The sequence below is a fragment of the Malaya genurostris genome, chromosome 3, assembly GCF_030247185.1.
Source record: "Malaya genurostris strain Urasoe2022 chromosome 3, Malgen_1.1, whole genome shotgun sequence".
Taxonomy (NCBI): Eukaryota; Metazoa; Arthropoda; class Insecta; order Diptera; family Culicidae; genus Malaya; species Malaya genurostris.
The window spans coordinates 210,666,917-210,687,309 of record NC_080572.1 but is presented as its reverse complement, the minus strand read 5'-3'; the positions used below and the strand labels follow the sequence as shown (position 1 = coordinate 210,687,309).

The 20,393-nt window shown below is 41.8% G+C and overlaps 1 protein-coding gene across 17 annotated transcripts in view; it reads left to right on the top strand.

The window, feature by feature from the left end:
* Positions 1-20,393, top strand: part of LOC131434696 (cell adhesion molecule Dscam2) — a 446,907-nt gene that overhangs the window by 386,967 nt on the left and 39,547 nt on the right. For 11 of the 17 annotated variants that reach the window (XM_058601701.1, XM_058601704.1, XM_058601699.1 and 8 more), the window contains exons 8-10: positions 12,328-12,479; positions 12,551-12,823; positions 13,507-13,791. In XM_058601701.1, coding sequence (XP_058457684.1) covers positions 12,328-12,479; positions 12,551-12,823; positions 13,507-13,791 — 710 coding nt within the window. Of the gene's footprint in view, positions 1-12,327; positions 12,480-12,550; positions 12,824-13,022; positions 13,311-13,506; positions 13,792-20,393 lie in introns of all 17 variants that reach the window. The other 6 variants (XR_009230382.1, XM_058601700.1, XM_058601703.1 and 3 more) reach the window with 1 other exon arrangement.

The following is a 20,393-nucleotide window of genomic DNA, read 5'->3' as shown; positions in this document are numbered from 1 at the left end:
GTATGTTCGAGCCCCGAACTGGAAGGATTCTTAGTGTTAGTAGGCTCCATAGTACTAGCCATGCAATGCGAAGTCTGTTTAAACAGAAAAGCCAAACTCCACGGAAGGAATGTAATGCCAAGACTATGACTATATGTGATCACTAGATTCGACAATGAATCATTCGAACTGAGTGCTTTTAAGGCTGCCTGACTGTCGGAACAAAAATAAATTCGTTTACCACAGATCCTCTGCTGATGTGCCGATTGTACTCCACACAGAATCGCGTAGATTTCTGCTTGGAACACAGTACAGTATCTACCAAGTGAATGAGACTGCTCCAGCCTCATTTCACGACAGTAGACACCAGGACCAGCACGACAGAGAATCGTCCGTATAACAAACTATGTGTTCATCAAGTTGTCGTTCCAAATAACCAGACAACCATCCTCACGAAGAGGATAGTTCACATTGAATGTTTTGAAAGGAAAACTGCATGTAAGAGTTAGGTCACTAGAAGCGAGTAAATACTCATCCCAAGTAACCATTTGAGACCACAAGCGAGTGTGGTTAGTAGCATAATCTAAAGGGTTACTGTTCCAAAGCCCTGTAACCTTAAGACGGTATGCACAAGATAATGCTTCTTGTTTTAGGAACACATGTAGTGGTTTAATGCACCTCTAGAGCAGCAGTAGGACCATCCTTCGGAGATGATTTAGCTTTGACTGAACTGTCGCAACTTCTTCTTTCTGCCACCATACATGACATCCATATGCGATAATTGGCCTAACGATAGTTGTGTAGATCAAACCCAGATACATTCGGTTTCAGTCCCCATGATTTTCCAAAAGCTTGTCTGCATTGGCCGAAAGCCATGCAAGCTCTTTAAATCCTGAAGTCAATGTGAGCAGACCGAGTCAGTTTTGAATCAAGAATAACCCCGACGTATTTAACCTGATCAATCCCTCTGAACTGAAGAGCTGTAACGGACGAGCTCCTGTGATTATCCTATGATGAGTGAAAAACATGTTTGTTGATGTTTTGCCCGGATTTACAGGTAATCCAACCTGACAACACCATTGTTCAACAGATCGCAGGGCTTGCTGCATTAAATCAAAAAGAGTGTTAATGTTTATACCGGTCACCAATGTATGATAATCATCGGCAAACCCATAAGTCTGAAATCCAAGGTTACTAAGTTTCCTTAACAAATCATCAACGACTAGGTTCAATAAAAGTGGGGATAGTACACCACCTTGAGGACACCCACAGACACTCAGCTTTCTAATCTCTGCTTACTGTTCCTACAGAACCGAATGAAACACTATTTTTGATAGCTGTACATGTATTTACGCTTCAAACTGAAATAATTCATTTTTATTATAATATGCCAGAATAATTACTTCAACCAGTACTTACAAAATAGTGTAATTAAATCAAACTGACGGCAAGAGCATCAGTGGCATAAAGAATCCAATAACCCATCTAATTGTACAAAAATCAATTTATATTCGTATTTTATTGGACTACGATCACTGCTTGCTCGAAGTCACTTCCTCCTTGCTGTCCGAAATGTCAGTGTTCATTTCCTCGCTCAGCCGTGTTGCCAATCGTGTTGTCTCCGCGGCAACATACCTCCTCCCGTAAGGATGGGTGGATGACTCATCTTTACTACCTTCGCCAACGTCTAACACGGCGAGCTTCGACACTGGACGACGGAATATTCCCGAAGACGTTTGAACTAGTACCTGACGGACTCGACCATCCGAACTAGCAATCGCTTCCAGTACACGCCCACGAATCCAACTATTTCTACGCACCTCATCAATGATCACCACCAAATCGCCTGGTTGAACGGGCCGAACCTCATCAAACCATTTCGTACGTTTTGTTAGCGTCGGAAGATATTCACGTATCCAGCGGGTCCAAAAACAATCCAGATTTCTTTGAATCAAATCCCAAGAGTTTCGAATGGAGTGTTTGTCTGTGGTTGTAGAAACTGGTTGCTTAAGGCCATTCGAACTACCGAGGAGAAAATGGTTAGGGGTCAATGCATCATGTTCCGCCGAATCGAGAGGTAAGTAGGTTAGAGGACGACTGTTGACTATATATTCTGCCTCCACGAGCATCGTTTGCAAGGATTCATCATCAAGTTTTCGGTCTTGTGGAAGGTTAATTAGAGCAGCTTTCACGGATTTCACCATTCGTTCCCAGGAGCCTCCCCAGTGTGGCGCAGAAGGGGGTATGAAAACCCACTTAGTTTGTGCGTTAGTGAAAGTTTCGGAAGCCGAAGTTTCGATTTGTTGAATCTGTTCTTTAAGAAGACGATTGGCTCCCACGAAATTTTTCCCATTGTCGGAATAAATTTCTATGGGAGGTCCCCGGCGACACACGAACCGACGTATGCATGAGATACAGGACTGTGTAGACAACTCATGAGCTACCTCTACATGTACCGCTCGTATCGTAAGACAGGTGAACAACGCGATCCACCTTTTCGCATTCGATCTTCCGACTCTCACCAACATAGGTCCGAAATAGTCCAGACCCACGAAACTAAACGGCCGTACATAGGGCGACAAACGTGCAGCTGGTAACGGTGCCATCCTTGGCAGAGCTGGTCGTGCTTTCTGTACCTTGCACCACTGACATTGTCTCGCGATTTTTCTGATTAGAACGCGAAGTCTTGGCACATAATAATGCTGTCTTAGTTCGTTGAATACAGTTTCCGAGTTTCCATGTAAGAACTTACGATGATAGTGGTCAACTAAAAGGTTTGTTACACGGTGTGACGTAGGAAGTATGACGGGGTATTTTACATTCGAAGATGCTAATTCAGTTGCTCCTATACGCCCATCCAAGCGTATTAGGCCATCTTGTCCCAATTTCGGTGACAGCGTGTGCAGGTTGCTTGATCGCAGGAGTCCCATTCGTTCCTTTTCAGGAAGAAGTTCGTTTCTGGATAGAAGTACCAGTTCATCGGCGTATACTTCTCTTTGAACTAGTTTCAAAATCAATGTTTCCCCTTCTCGTATATCCTCTTGACTCAGCGCTAACCGTCTTGTGCCAGCGACTTCAATTTTCTCCCGCTTCCAAAAGGTAATTGCTCTCACCAAATAGGCTGACGATCTCGAAAGGCGATTCGAGCTTGAGAAGCGGTCGAAATGAATTAACGTTGTTGGCAGAGTCTCTTGATGGATAAGACACGGACGAATTTCTTCTTTTGTAGCGACTGTTGTAGGTTGTTTTGGCCAGTCATCTTCGGGCAAACATAGAAAATCAGGTCTTACGTACCAACGACAACCCACGTCGAAGCAGGGTCCCTTACCCCACTTAGTAGCTTCATCAGCGACGTTGAATTTACTCGGCACCCATCTCCATTCGCTCTCGTTAGTAACTGATGAAATCTCTCCTACGCGGCAGGCTACGAACTGTCGATAGGTGCGATGATCGGAACATATCCACGATAATACCGTAGCAGAATCGGTCCATAAAAACCGTTTGCGAACCAAAATTGTATGGTTTTCGATGACAAAGGACAGCAAACGTGCACCCAACAAGGCAGCCATTAATTCTAACCGTGGGATTGTAACGTGTTTTAGCGGAGCGACCTTGGTTTTCGCAGCCACCAAACTGCATTGAAAGCTTCCATCTGAACGTCTGATCCGAAAGTATAGTGCAGCTGAGTATGCAGCTTCACTCGCATCCACGAACACGTGTGCTTGCAACGAGTCGTACAGCATTGCACTGGCGTCGTGAAAGTAGCATCGAGGAATTCTGAAGTTACTCACTTGTTTGATTAAATCTATCCAACGTAACCAGCGTTCGAAATGTTTATCGTTGACCGAATCGTCCCATTTTATTCCAGTGCGCCATATATCTTGCAAAAGAATTTTCCCGTGGACCAAAAAGGTAGCCAGCAATCCTAAAGGATCAAAAAGGCTCATTACTGTTTTCAACACCATCCTTTTTGTCGGCCTATCACCCATTTTCATTGCGGTTCTAACACGATCAGTGAACGAAGTAGAAAAGCCAAGTTCATCACTCTCTGGAAGCCACAGCATACCCAGAACACGTTCAGCAATGTGGCCTTTTCCCGATGTCAGGTGTTTAATATCTGCGTTCGAAACCTCACCGAGGTGGTCTAGTACAGATTTGCTATTAGAGATCCAATTGTGAATGGTAAACCCTCCTTTTGAATGGATCAGTCGCACTGCTTCAGCGACAGATTTTGCCTCATCGACCGTTTCAAAACTGTCAAGGTAATCGTCCACGTAGTGGTTTTGAATGATACCTTGTACTGCTCGTGGGAATTTATCAGTGAACTCAAGCGCGTTTTTGTTTTTGACAAATTGCGCAGATGTCGGCGAGCAAGTAGCCCCGAAGGTGGCGACATCCATCAGAAATACTTTTGGCTCTTTATCTGAGCTTTCGCGCCATAAGAAACGTTGGGAGTGCTTGTCGCGATCATTAATCCGAAGCTGGTGGAACATCTCCTTGATGTCACTCGAGATCGCCACCGAATATTGCCGAAATCGAAACAAGACTGACGGCAGGGGTGTCAAAAGATCGGGTCCCGATAGAAGGACGGAGTTTAAAGAAATACCGTTGACTCTAGCCGCCGCGTCCCATATTAACCTTACTTTTCCCGGTTTGTTGGGGTTAGTAACCGCGCCGAGAGGGAGGTACCAGATACGCCTTGGATCCGCGGATTCCAACTCTTCAGTCGAAGCACAATGAGCGTAACCTTTTTGTTGGTACTCAGCGATTTGACGATGAATATTTTCCTTTAACGTTTCATTACGGTGCATACGACGTTCCAAACATTCCAGTCGTCGAATTGCCATCATATAACTGTCCGGTAGCTCTACGTAATCGTGTCTCCATAGCAACCCAGTCGTGAAACGGTTGCCGATTCGAACGGTCGTTTGCTCGAGCAACATGTTGGCTCGCTTATCGCTATCGGATTCCAAAAGTATTTTTGAACTTACACCACAGTCCTCTGTCGCAATGTAGTTCCGCACCACTTCGCTAAGACTCTCACAATCGCAAGCGTGGAAGTTGAGAAAATTTAACGATTTTCTTGTGCCGGAGAGGCTACCATACACGGACCAGCCTAACCGAGATTTTACTGCTATGGGTCCCTCATCACCTTCTTTAACTTTCAGCGGTACAGCCAGCGACAAATCTCGGAGACCAATCAACAATTGTGGCTTAGCATTCTCATAACTGCGAATTTCTAAACCCTTGAGGTGCCCGTATTCACGTTGTAGTTCATCGAAACGTACGGTTTGCGATGGAAGATTGAGACAACTTTTTTTTTTTTCATAAATACTAATTGAGACAACTTATCGTCCGGGCATTTCTCAGAGGATATCGCCTACGTCCGCCACGCTGTGAAACTTCTAATGTGACCAACTGGGATTCGTCTTCCGATCGGGTCATATCACCAGTCCACTTCAAGCACAAAGGAACGTTCGGTCCTTCGATGCCAATCTGTTCGGTTAAACTTCTTTCAACGAGCGTTGTCGATGACCCCTCATCGAGAAAAGCGAAAGTATTCACGGATTTTGTTTTGCCGTGAATGGTGATAGGAACAATCCGGAATAATATCGATTGTCCACAATGATGAAAGGCATGATTCTCAAGAGACGGAGGTGTAGATTTATTCTGTATTTCTGCATGGAGCAGTGGATGGTGCCGGAACTGACACCCGTTTATACCGCATCGTTCAGTACTACGACATGTTCGACGGCCATGTGTATTCAAACAGGTTCTACACAATTTCAAAGAATGAATGGCTTTCCATCGATCGGCAACACTACTCTCTTTGAATTTTGCACAGTCTCTGACGCGATGGTCTCCTCTTTCACAAACTAAGCATTTTCTTGGAGAATCTGCTCGTTTCATATCCTTCTTCGGTGATACCGTATTTTCACTGTGAGCATGCAGGAAACCTTTTTCCCTAGGTCCACTCTTCTCCGGTTTACCACGATTTCCTACAAACAATACCACTTTGCTAACGGATTCTATCACTGACGACATGAAATCGCTAAATATTTTTAGCGTGGGTACGGAATGATGTGCCAAATGTTGAGCCCACTGTAGCTTAACATTCGCCGGTAGCTTTTCAACGAGCTCTTGCAGGAGAACGGGATTGGAGAGGTGATCATGTTGGCCTGCTGAGATGAGATGTTGCGTTAGATTTCTGACGGTTAAACCGAATTCGATGAGCGTCTCTAGCCGTTCACTCTTTGGAGTAGGACAATCCCGTACATTCCTAATCAACTTATTAATAATGATCTCAGGTCTACCGTAGAGTGTCTGAAGTGTCCTAATGACATCAGGAACTGATGCTGGGCTCAATAAGTAGTACCGTACTGACTTTAAAGCTTCGCCTTTCAGACATCGTTGTAATCGAGCAAGATTTTCGCCCAGATTATACCCACATACCGCTGTTGAATTGTTGAAACTACTTATGAAGATAGGCCACTCTTCGGGATCTCCTGAGAATTCCGGCAAATCGCGAGGCATCACATGTCGAGCAGCTATTTGCTCTGGGGAAGGCCTACGAGTCGAGACTGTCCTGAATGGAATTTCGTTACTACCGGGAGGTATGGCATACGATGAGTGCGCGGGAAAATTCCGCATCTGATCATCTGGATGTGCGAAATTGAAACCACTTTCATTTTGTACCGCGGGTGGCGGGAGCAACGGCGCTGGAATTGTTTCACTTATGCGATGTTGTTTCAGTTGATTGTGGAGATTATTAGATAACATTCCCGTGGGATACATGCCAATAGGAACCGCACCAGTAGGAATTGTGCTGGTAGGAACCGCGCCGAAAGGAATTGAGTTGAAATAACTCGCGCCAACAGGAACAGCGCCGACGGGAACCGTGCCGGTAAAAACCGTGCTAGTAGGTATTGGGTTGAAATCACTTGCGCCAACAGGAACAGCGCCGACAGCAGTTGTGCCGGTAGAAACCGTGCTGGTGGGAGCTGCGCCTACAGGAATTGTGTTGTGAACTGCGCCGGCAGAAGCATCGCCAACGGGAACAGCGCCTACAGGAAATTTGCCGACGGGATTCACGCCGGCTGAAACCGTACCGGTAGGAATTGCGTTCAAAGGAACTGTGCCGATAAGATCAACGCTGACAGGGAGCGCACCAGTTGGAGCCGTACTGGCAGGAATCGCGCCGGTAGGAACAGCACCGGCAGAAACCGCATCTGCCGCAACCACACCGGTATGAACCGCACTGGTAGGAATTGCGCCGACTGGAGCTTCACCGATAGGAACAGCGCTTACAGGAAGCGCGCCGGTAGGAGCCGTGTCGGTAGGAACCGGCCGGCGTGATACAATAGAAGGATCTAACCGCTTGGGCTTCGACACTAGCATCTGTTGTTGCAGGTGGATCTGACATCTGTTTAGTTGCTCCTGGAGAGCTTGTAGCTGTAATGAAGTCGGATTTACTTGACAGTCGTGTAAACGCCGTTCGAGTAACTGCACTGAGACACCTTCTTGAGTCTGTTGAAACGATTGAACCTCTCGTCGCCCGTTTACAAAAACGGTTGGGATGCAAGCATCTTTGATAACTAAGTTCGACTGAACAGCTGGTTCCGAATTTGGAACCGACATCGCCTGCTGATCGACCCACTGTGAAACGTGATTTGCTCGGTCTCGATTCTCGATCTCATCAATTCGACTACGAACACTCATGTTCCCGACACTTTCTTCTTCAAGAATACTTTGTTCCAGTAAATGAAATTTTTTAGTAAGGAACCGTTGTTCTAAGTCCAGCTCTAGCTGCTTTTTTGCTAGTGACTTTTGTTCCTCCAGACGTTGCAAACTTAGCTCCAACCGGGCTTTACGGCTAGATCCGGACTTGTTTGAATTAGACTTCGATGGAGCGGGGAGGCACCTTGAGCACGTCCAATCTCGCCCCTCTACAGAGTCCGTCACGCCAGCGCATGAATAATGCCACCAGCAGTTACATTTATCGCATTGCACTAAATTATCTGCGGAGTCCGGTCGCTGACAAGCCACGCAGCTGAACGTTTGGCTCGACGGTGGGGTTATGTTCAATTCTTCCTCGTGCTGCATATTTTTTTGAAGTTTGTTCCTACAGAACCGAATGAAACACTATTTTTGATAGCTGTACATGTATTTACGCTTCAAACTGAAATAATTCATTTTTATTATAATATGCCAGAATAATTACTTCAACCAGTACTTACAAAATAGTGTAATTAAATCAAACTGACGGCAAGAGCATCAGTGGCATAAAGAATCCAATAACCCATCTAATTGTACAAAAATCAATTTATATTCGTATTTTATTGGACTACGATCACTGCTTGCTCGAAGTCACTTCCTCCTTGCTGTCCGAAATGTCAGTGTTCATTTCCTCGCTCAGCCGTGTTGCCAATCGTGTTGTCTCCGCGGCAACAGCTTACCGAAGCGATAAACAAAAAAGTCGATTGCTAAGCACCTTCAAGGATGGCTTTTATCGTATCAAGGAACGCTCTCTAGCAACTCTTCACACGACTCAATCAGTGCCATCAAAAAGAGACGGATATCATCGCAGCAACAAAAAACCGGCATGGATAATTGCGATGGAATCATTTTACTGTTGCCGCTTATTCTAACTATGTGCATATAACCTTTGTATAAGTTGTGTCAATGAAAATATATGTGAATGCTCCACACAAGGGTTTTGATATATTGCAACCTAGTATGAGAATCATCAAGTCGAATCATCGATTCGATTTTCTGCGATAATTGTCAACTTGCGATTCTCTCTTGGTAAATTCCACACAGCACCAATCATCACCAGACTGTAATTTTTTTAAGTGCCGTGAAATACTTAGAGTATGAAGTGGAGCAAAGAAATGTAGAAAAATTCTCTCGCGATTCATACATTGAGAGACACGAGTTCTAGTACCAATTCTACCGGATTGAAGATGTTGTATACAATATAGATAAATATCGTGCAGCTTCTGTCAAATTTTCGTCAATTACCATCACTGCCTTCAATATCTAGGAAAACTCCCAAACAAGATTGCTTTTGTGAGAAAGCTTTTTCAATGTTGTACACAACATCATGTAACAGGGTTGTACTGGACTTTCCTCTCTGGTAAGCATGTTACATTCCATATAGCGTATGCACGCCCAAACTAACATTCCTGATATGATTAGCTAAGACTGATAGGCCTGAAACTCTTCGCTTCCTCATAAGTGTCGCGACCGCATTTGGGAATCAATTTGACAATTATTTCCTGCCAAGCTCTTGAAATATATCCTGTCGCAAAACTAAAAGTAAGTATTTTCTTCAAAACATGTTCGAAATGTTTATACCCTTTCTGCAGCAACACAGGGAAAACTCTATCCTTTCCAGGAGACGTGTATCATAAGGATCAGATAACGAAGGTTCGAGCTCAACAAGGTTTCCATCACCAACAAGGCATGCTTTCTGCACCACCTTTTCATAACACATTGGGTCCCACTGATGGAAAAATCTCAGTTTATTCTAATGATTTGTTTGCCAATGACATACCATGAATAACACATGGGCAGAAAAGCCCCGGGCCTAACACATAGATGGCGCTAGTTTAATTGCAGTTACCTTTTTTCAGTTAATACCAACCTTTAAAAGACAGATGTTAAAATTACATGATACTCTATCCATTAGTTTGTGAGTTATTGTGCTAAGAATGACGCTACTTTTGTTATTTTCAGAACAATGGATATAAAAACGATTTCGTGTTTTAATGAATACACTGCTTTTTGATGGAAAAAATACCGTTCAAGCGAAGCAATGGCTTGAAAAATGTTATGGAGACACCGTTCTATCAGAAACAACAATACAATGTTGGTTTGCTGACTTCAAACGTGGTCATAGAGTCACCTATGATGCAGAACGCAGTGGGCGTTTAAATGAGGCGGTAACCAGAGCTTAAAATTGTCACGCATTCTCATTGATGCTTGGCTATAAAAAGTGACTAAAATATAACAAACTGAAGTAATTACATCTCAGAATCTCGTTGGAAACCAAAACTATTACAAATTCGAGCACCAACAGGTAAAAGTTATTGTGAAACCTTTTTCTGTCATTTTCAATTTTCACAGCTTCGGTTGAATATCGACACTGCATACTATGCGATTTTAACTGGAAACTGCAAATGACTGAAAGAGCAAATGAAAGAAAAAACACAATGTTCCGCTTATGTCATTGACTGGACATGGATTTCGTTCTCATGCTTTGCAAGCGAAGCTGAGAGTGACAGTGACAGTAATTTCTTGTCATTTTTGTCTATTTTTAATCAATGAAAATGACTTTTATTAGCTCTGGCGGTAACACCAGAAAATCCACAAAATCGTTTTAAATGATCCAAAAGTGAAGTCGCGTGAGTTCGTGAAGATCGTAAAGATATCAAAAGAACTTGCTTTATATTGCATGAGCATTTGACTATGAGAAAGCTCTGTTCAAAGTGGGTGCCGCATTTGCTCACTGTTGACCAAAAACGAGAACGTGTTGATGATTCTGAACCGTGTTTGGCCTTGTTTAAATGTAACAAACCGGAATTTTTGCGTCAATATGTGACAATGGATGAGACATGGATTCATAACTTCACTCCGGAATCAAAACGATCGTCATCTGAGTGAACAACAACTGACGAACCTCGTCCAAAGTGCCCTAAAGCACAACAATTGGTCGGGAAGGTTATGTCCTCAGTATTTTGAGATGTACGTGGTGTAATATTTATCGATTATCCATTAACCATCCAAACCATTAACAGTGAATATTATATAGCATTATTGGAGCGTTTGAAGACTAAAATTGCAAAGAAACGACCGCATATGACAAAGAAAAAAATGTGTTTCATCAAAACAACGTACTGTGTCACAAGTCAATCAAAACAATGACAAAACTACAGTTCGCTTTCACATATCATCCAAGTCAGTCGATAAAACAAAACCGCTTACGTTCGGGACGAAAGAAACAAAGTACAGTATTGTGTAGTGAACAATAGAACGATCTCGAAATGAGTGAACCAAACGAACAAAACCTACCGCCGATACGAAAGAATACAATTATTGTTGACTTTAGGCAGTGCAAAATTCGACCTTCGATACGAGAATTTGAAGATTTGCTTAAACAGCACGTGCATCTTGACATTAAACTTTGACATTAAACTTTAAACATTACTTCAAAGCAATAAGACAATTAATGTTGTTTACATCCAGCTTTGTAAAGAGTTGGATGCAGTTCAATTCGCAAAAGATAATAACAATGTGCACTATGTGGAGCACGAAAACATTAAGTACAACATTCCATTATATATGGAAGATAGTGCTATAGAAGTGCGTGTGCATGATCTTCCCTCAAGCGTCATCGATCCTTATATTCGCAAAACTATGCCCCAATACGGAGAGATTCTCTCTATCGAAAAAGAAAAGTGAAAGAATTTCTTCCCCGGTGTTTTAAATGGCGTACGTACGCATGCGCTTGAAGAGACCTATACCTTCTTATGTGACATTTAGTCAGGATACGAGAATCCCGTGCAAATCACTTGTTACCTATGACAATCAGATGGCCACTACGGTAAGCCATGTGATAAACTGGACAAGGAGACAACTACACCAAAGAACAACGGTGCTTCCTTCACACCAACACCATCTACAGCAACTAGCAACGAACTCAAGACTGCGAACAGTAAGGAAAATGAAAAAAGACGGAAATCGCCAACAATACCATCGATGCGGCAATGGATGACGAGACGAACCACGAACAAAGTGCCCCCCAATCCTCGCAGGTGGGAAATGGAAGCTCCTCTCCCCCTAGAAAAAGGGTGACAACGAGATCCAATACAAGATAAAATTATTTCAAAAATCGGCTCCATCGGCCACGTACAGCTTGTACTCAAATAGACCTAAATAAAAATATATTTTAAATAAAAAAAATGTCAAAACTACTAGAATTGAACTTCTAATTGCTCCCACATCCACCCTATTCGCCAGATTTGGCTCCCAGCGACTACTAGCTGTTCGCAGAACTGGAAAAATGCTTGCCTATCACTGAAACTGAGACCTATTTTGAGGCAAATAATAAACCTTTCTACAAAAGTGGTATTGAAGTGTTAGAGCGGCGCTGAAATTATTGCGCTGCTGTTGATGGAGATTATGTTGATGAATGAAGTTAATTTCGAACCAAAAACATCATGTTCTGTTTATTAGGCCCATGTGTTATAAGTCTTAGTACGAATGGACGCCATCCATTTAATTTGTTTTGTTAGCATTTATAATACAACTATATTAATGTAGCATAAAAATTTTTTTCCGTTCCAGGTTTATGATTGGCCAATACGTTACAGTACACGGAGACGTGATATCACACGTGAACATCAGCCACGTTATGGTCGAAGATGGTGGAGAGTATTCATGCATTGCCGAAAACCGTGCTGGCAAAACTTCACATTCAGCCCGGTTGAACATTTACGGTAGGAATGACGCCGTTCGTTGAAATTTGGCCCATTCCTAAACTGTTACTATCTTTCTTCCTTTCTCTCAGGACTGCCGTATATTCGTTTGATTCCCAAGGTCACTGCGGTAGCTGGACAAACCCTGTATCTGAAATGTCCGGTTGCCGGTTATCCAATAGAGGAAATCCACTGGGAACGGGGAGGCCGCGAATTGCCGGAGGACATGCGTCAGAAGGTTCAATCCGATGGGACGCTCGAAATCAAGGAAGTCCAAAAATCACTGGATTCCGGTGTGTACACATGCTGGGCACGGAACAAACAAGGCCATAGCGCCCGACGGAGCGGTGAAGTGACTGTTATAGGTTAGTAGGTTAAAGGACGCTGTTCTTTTCAATTATTAGACTTTAAGTAAAAAGCTGGAAGATAAGTTAACTTGTACCGATTTGGGAGGTCCATGATGAGTATGATCTACCGGTTTTAGGGGCCCGGTCTGAATCAGAAATCATTTTCATCGAACCACGTATCTTCCAGCTTCCACTAACAACTCATGTTGATTTACAGTACCGCCGAAACTAAATCCTTTCCACTCGTCGATTCTATCACTAAACGTCGGAGACCGGGCGTCAATAACTTGTTCGGTGATCAAGGGCGACGTACCCCTGACAATCACTTGGCGCAAAGATGGCCGTCCAATCGATCCTAGCCAGCGAATGTCCGTTACTCAAGTGGATCAGTACAACTCGATTCTCGTGATTGAGAACCTGTCCGCGGATCACACTGGCAATTACTCGTGCGTTGTCCGCAATACCGCATCCGAAACCGAGGGCAGCCAGGCACTGCTCGTCAATGGTAACCGTGTTATGCTAATGTCATACTTACTCACGTTTTTTTTTCTTTCTTTTTTCTTTTCTCTTTCCGTTTCCGTTGTATTCTACCACACTACTACCACTTCTACCACTAACAACTACCACAACTACTGTGTTTGTGCGGTGGGAACTGCTGTTGTGCATTAATCACGTCAAAACGAACACACACTGATCTCCAGTTCCTCCCAATATCGAGCCATTTTCCTTTCAAGACGGTTTGGCCGAGGGCATGCGAACGCGTACGGTGTGCGGCGTATCGAAGGGCGATGCACCACTGTCTCTGAAGTGGCTTAAGGACGGTGAACCACTGTCCTCACTGCTTGGGGCCAATGTGTCCACTCTCGATCAGTACTCGTCCCTCCTCAATATCCCCTCCCTCTCAGCGGCACACTCCGGCGATTATACCTGCGTCGCCAGCAATCCGGCAGCCGAGGTGAAGTTCACTGCGTCGTTACAGGTAAAAGGTAAAGTAAAGTTATGCCACTGTTTGCAATTCTGCACCCGTTCCTGCATTCGTTCCGTTCAAAATCTGACGATGCAAATATACATATTTAATCTTATATGCGCAATTACAACCACCATTGTGTGTCCCTTCCCAGTTGCTTTGGCACGCAGTGGGTTTGCGGCCGATCACCAGGTAATTGTTTTCTGCACCATTTTTTTCTTTTATTATTTTTCTTCACTTTTCTTTAACTCTTCGGTTGCTCTGACAAACTGTGTCAAATGGCTTTCTTCAATCATTTGTTAAAGTTCCTATGCTGGTCTCCGCACCGCACCAGGATAATCGTCCTAAATTCGTACGATGATTTTCTTCCTTGCTATCTGTTTCTCTACTGAATCCTCTCTGTCTTATTCTCCTACATCGGTCTCTTTAAAAGAAAACCCTTACTCTCTGTGCACCGTTATAAAATCTTTCGTTTCTGTTTGTCTTTTCGTTGTTTTTATTTTCAAAGCTCGCATGACCTAGACGTTATTAGACTTAAAGTAGCATAGAGCATTTACGCACTTGTTTGCGCCCTGAATCACATCACACCTTTCATCACCAATCTTTCTCATTGTTTCCCACAAAGCTGTGTTCTTAATCGAAATGAAAATATTTCCACAAATATTCCCCTCTGGTTTTCTGATCGTCATCGGTCCAGCCTTCTATCTGTCATTGTAATTTACTCCTCAGATAGTCGTGCGTGAAGATAAACCCTAGATATCATGAAGATGTACCTAAACCCCAACCGTAAAGCCAGCTCACAATTGCCCTTTATATAAAAAGCATTGCTTGAATATCAATATTTAACTTAAGCTTTTCTGCTTCACCAGTACCGTTTTTTGTTACCATGTTTCGTTCTTTGCGTTTGTATTTTGAACGTACTTTTTATCGTTATTGGTTCTTTCCGTTTGTACACGTTCAGTTACATTTGGACAGAAGGCTTCCGCAAACCCCACTCACAAACGCTAGTGTTTTTTTCTCTTCTATAAATATTACTATACATATATCTAGTCCTGTAAAATACTTTCCGTTTGACTCCGTTATCAGATCCCACTCAGTAACCTGAGCCCTAAAAGTGCTTGATATCTTTATTCACATTACCGTACCAGCATTATAGTATTTTTTGGAACGAAAGATAACTTGTTCGCTTCAGTGCACCTGCCAACAACAACAACACCATCATCGTCATTTTCCCAATGGCAAAGGAACAACCAGAAGCATACTACAACCTATATAGCAAATTTAACGTCAAATCCTCCGGCATTTGATGAACATTTGTCAGCACTGCATGTTTCATTCAAAGTTTAACATTTCAAACCGTGTGCGGCGAGGAGAAATATTTAAAAGTTTTCAACTGAATTTTAAACTGAAGTTATACGACTAGCAATGATTTTTAAGATGACAAACGTCAGACAAACGAATATAGGATTCCAGAAACTTGAAAACATAATTGTCTCAAACTTATCAGTAATTCATTTGACTAGTTATTACTGTTTTTGGAGACCTATAATATGTAATTATTGATAAACATCTTCATAAAGTTCATTCATTCATTTTAATAACTTGGTTCCAATCTCAATCCACTCATCACGACGTGGTAATAACTTGGTTTCATAAATTACACTCCAATCTCAATCCACTCATCACGACGTGGTGTGAACGTCATTCATTCATCACAATGAACAGCAACTCGCTGCTCCTGATCTCACTTATCACATCTCGCGTGACATTACTTTCGATTCACCTTTCACCAACCCAAATTCAATTCATACGTTTAACAGCAGTTGGGGACGAAACTACTGTTGTTTTTGCTTCTTGCAAAACCGAACCCAGTTTCCGTTAGTTTGAAGCCAGTTTCGAACCTAATTTCAACGTTATTGAACTGAAATTCGAGTTAGTTTCGCTTAGAGTGCCTATAACCACTTTATAGTCACTCTAGTTTCGCTCACACACCCGTTGCTGAATGCGAACAGTACTGATATCTGTCACTGTCAACTAACAACATTGTACGATTGGATAGCTTATGTCACTGGACAGCTGCCAACTGGCTCTACAAAATACCATGTACTGAGTGTCTGAGAGCCGGTGCACAGTAGGGAAAAAACGATCAAAAATTCGACTTTACTCAATAATTTAATAAAAACCTAAGCCAATATTTTCAAAGTTAGTATTTTTTATGCAAATTTTTCCATAGAATCGATTTATTATAGTTAGAAGATCCGAAAAATTCACTATCATGCCCGTTTTGCTCCAATTTCTCTTTTATTCTAACTTTATTTCGAAAACTCACTGTAAAATTCTGAAAAAAATGAATATGACCAATCGGAAGGTATTCCTGACATGTTCATAAGTTCGATAAATGGATTGGTTTTAATAAGATTGACCGCAAATAACTGTATTCTGTTTTACCCCAAGTCATCTTCTTCCATGAATTCACAGAAAAAAAAGTACTACTGATCGGTGTTTGGACCAATTAGGGTTAAACAGACAGTTTTATGTTGCGCACATAACCTCAAAAAATAGTTAACAGATAGTTTCCGTGATCGAATGAATCGTTCTACATCGTTTCACCCCAATTTTCACACAAATATATTTTTACGTTGAATTCAGATTTGCAATTCCGAAGCAGATCCAATATGACCTATTATTTAGTCATATTACATAGAAAACTTCAGTCATCCAAGTACACATAATGCGAATGACAGTACTAGCCTGTTTAACTCTCATTTCCCAAATTTTTGTCATAAGTTGTATATCTGGGTGAACTTTCTTTCGTATTTCGAAAGCAGACTGATTGCGGTTGATGAAAATCGATTGATATTATAAGTAAATATCTGAAAATAAGTTTACATATGGATTTTATGACCGCACGAATCGTATTATACCGTTTTACCCCGTTTATTTATTTCATAAGTCGTATATCTGGTTAAATTTTCTTCAGCATAACGAAAGCAGGCTGATTGTGATCGTCGTCGTCGTCGAAGAGCAATGATGAGAATACAGCCCTTTCTTCCATCGACGTATTGATATAAAAAAGAGGGTAACACAAGAAAAAATTGAAGTAAAGCGGATTAAACGGGCTAGTGCTGTCATTCCCATTATATGTATTTGGATCACTGAAGTTTTTCACTTTACCTATATGGACCAATATTGATAGTTCGTATTGAATCTGCTTCTGAATTGTAGATCAATATTTATCAAAAGACTCAATTTTAAAAAAATGGGCTAAAAGGGTTCTAAATATGTGGAATCGATTTTACTGATCTTTCAACACTTAAAAAGTGCTTTGTGGTTAGCTGTGGTCGTCACGTTTTTGGTCCATTGTCCCCCACTGTGCGATGAGTCGAACCTGAACTTCTCTCGACCTTTCACTCGTCTGGACGCTCATTGGTTGCCGATGCAATTGATATTATCTCCATTTCTCCTGTCCCCGATTGATCGCGATGTGACTAAATATTGATCGAACAGCATAAATATTGAAATATATTCATCTACTCTAATAAACTTTCAGTCCGATGACTTTTTGCAAAGAATAATGAACTTCATCGTTCTATGTTTATGCTAGCACTCTCTTCGTTTTTTTTACTTCAACAAAGAACAGGAGAGAAAACAAAAAGGGTCGCCTGTCTTTGACAGTAGCATAGTTCTACTTGGTCAAAGAACTATCGAGTGTTTCCTTTGACAGTACGGAACACAGTTGATCATGATTTTAGTCAGTCTGTCAAGGTCATTCGACGTGACTGACAAATTGCAACTATGAGTGCGAACCCAACACAGAAAAGTGTTTGTTTGAAGAAACTATTCTTAGTCAGATTCAGTTTTTTTTTTTTCAAACGAAAACGACTTACGTCTTTTCCAGCTTCAAGAGAAAACGCTGAAAATTTTCGTTATCTCATAATTTTGTTTGTCTGCATTTCAAAATGATTTACTCATTTACGCGAATTTTCTATTTACTCATTTACTCGAATAAATCAAACACATTTCACTCTTCTTGATTACTAAGTTTTACCACATGCTAAAGCACGTAGCCTTTCTCTATCCAGCAAAACGGTTATGTGTATTAGGTAATTAACTGTAGAACCGGATAGATAACTCAATTTTAAGGAAATTCTTCTTTTCCGTAATGGCAAGATACCAATTCCTACCACAACAGAACGGAACTATTGTGTCTTCAATTGTGTGAAAAACATCAAACGTTTTTGAAGGTACTTCTGCACGTACACTGAGGTCTTTTTTCGCGGGGGATAGGGAAATACCGGAAATCAGCGTTAAAAAAAACTTCAAAACTAAAGAAAAGAAAACTTTTATTCCGAATATCTTAGAAATGCACGAAACTCAAAAAATCTCAAGAATTTGAGACCACGTAATTTTGGAAATCCGCGTACAAAAAAAAATGCAAAATGGAAGAAATTTGTTTGATGCTAAATGTCTGTAATCGATTTTTTTGTTGCCAGTGTCTTAGAAATGCATGCAACGCCGAGATCTGGTGTAATCTAAAACAATTTTTTCTTTGAAAAAATCGAAGTGGCAGAATGACGGGATAACATCAGATCTCGACATTTCATGCATTTCTAAGACAAAACAAGAAAACCGCGTAACTTGTGAAATCCGCGTAAAAAACGCGTGACTTCGAAAACCCGCACCAAAAAGATCTCAGTGTACATTTCTTGATTGATGGTCTGCCACAGGAGATATTTCTTTGAGCTGTCGAACAGTCATGTCCATCTCCTCTGTGTGACGAAGAGCAAGCAAAATTTCTCCCTCGCACTGACAACTTCAACGAGAGCTCTTCTCTTTCACATATATACACTACTGTTGTATAAAGTGTGCACGCATCATGAGTGCGTTTGTTTATTTCCTTTCACCTCTTCCACTGAATCGCACCAAAGTGCTAGAGCATTAGCTAATAAATTCTCTGAGGTGGATGCAGATACTTTCACAGAGGTGTACACGCCGGTGAGCACTCTGCTGTATGGTTTGCGTAGAAGAAGCGTGGACACGCAAAATCAGCAAAATAAAACAATTTATCGTAAAATTTTCGGTTTTTCTCGCAAATTTTACTCTCTATTAATTGAAGTTCACAGAAGTGTTCGCTCACCATCACGCGCCAGTGGTCACTTGGGTGTATTTAGACGAGAGCGCGTGTGAGCGATTCATGCGAAGAGAATGTGTTTCACTCGCGCCAGCTGCTTTAACCACAAGCATTCACTCAAATGCTGTCTATTCGACACTGAGAAGAAGTGCGCTTTCCTCTTTGTGCGATGCTTCGTTTTTTGCATCCTCGGTGTGGACAAGAATCTGACGCCAGCGTGTATCACTCTGGTGAAATGCCATCTCTGCTGTCGAAGGCTCAATGCACTTAAAAACCTATCATCTCGGTCACCTTTTCTCTTCCCGAGGACTTATATTCCTGTTCAGGAAGCTGTTCACGGTAACGTATGTTACGTAGGTTCCATCATCCTGTCCCACGCAATGGAACTGCGGCAGTATTTTCAAGAACAGTTTCGCGATCGTACTCTAAAAGCTCTTTGTGGAATTTTACCTTTCTGTTTCAACAGACTTCTCAGGTGGTTCATAGCGTACAGAATCATCAAATGGCTAGTACTACGATCCTACTTCGTACTCTGGGTGATTGGTTTTGCGTATCATCGCGATTTGAATTCGACAGACATCTCAGACGAAATGTCATTTTATTGATGGCAGCTGATTTCTCAGCTTGCGAGTAGTTCGTATTTTCGCGATGCTCGAGAAAATCTTGATGCACTGTTCCGTACTAAAGAACAAATATCTAAATCAAACAGTAGACATGTTTCGGCACACACACACATCTTCATAATGAGAAATGTGCAATTTTTTAACTCTATTGTTTGATAGTAAGACCCTGTACTTGAACTAATTCAACTAAAATATAGCGTACATAGTATGACTAGTTGTATTTCGTACCAGTTTAAAATGTGATACCAATTCTGCGTAGTTTTAGGATCAGATCGAGAAATGTTTTCAATGTTTCATATCTATGAGATGCATTTATTTTTTAATTAAAATGTAAACTTTCGAGAATTTATAAGTGGCTTGAAGAAAAACTGTTTTAAAAAGGGTCAGATTATGCAATTACCACCATCATCAGCCAATTATCCTAGCGAACATGGCTTGCTCAGACAAATGGTAATGTTATTCATCCAAAGAAGGCTAAAATATGAATATTTCGGAAAACCCAACTTAACTAATTCTCAGGGTTTGGATGAATGAAGCAGTGAAGATGAGTATACATGCTTCACAGTGTATGATATTCATGAATATACCTGCTTTATGAACCATGTCGCTTTTGAGGAAGCGTGAGCCTTGTTGCTTTATTGAAGTGGCTGTCCATGCACGAGAATAGAAGAGAGCGAACAATATTCACCCCTACTACTGTTTCTCCTTCTCTCGGTGAGAGAGAAGCTCCAGCCCCATAATTCACTGCAAGCAAATTAGCTTCACGGTGCAAGATAGTGATGAAGATTGAATATTCAGTTTTCGCTAGCAGACTGATGACTGGCTCTTAACTGTCGCATGTTTCTTCGAGGTCCGAATGCGATTCAC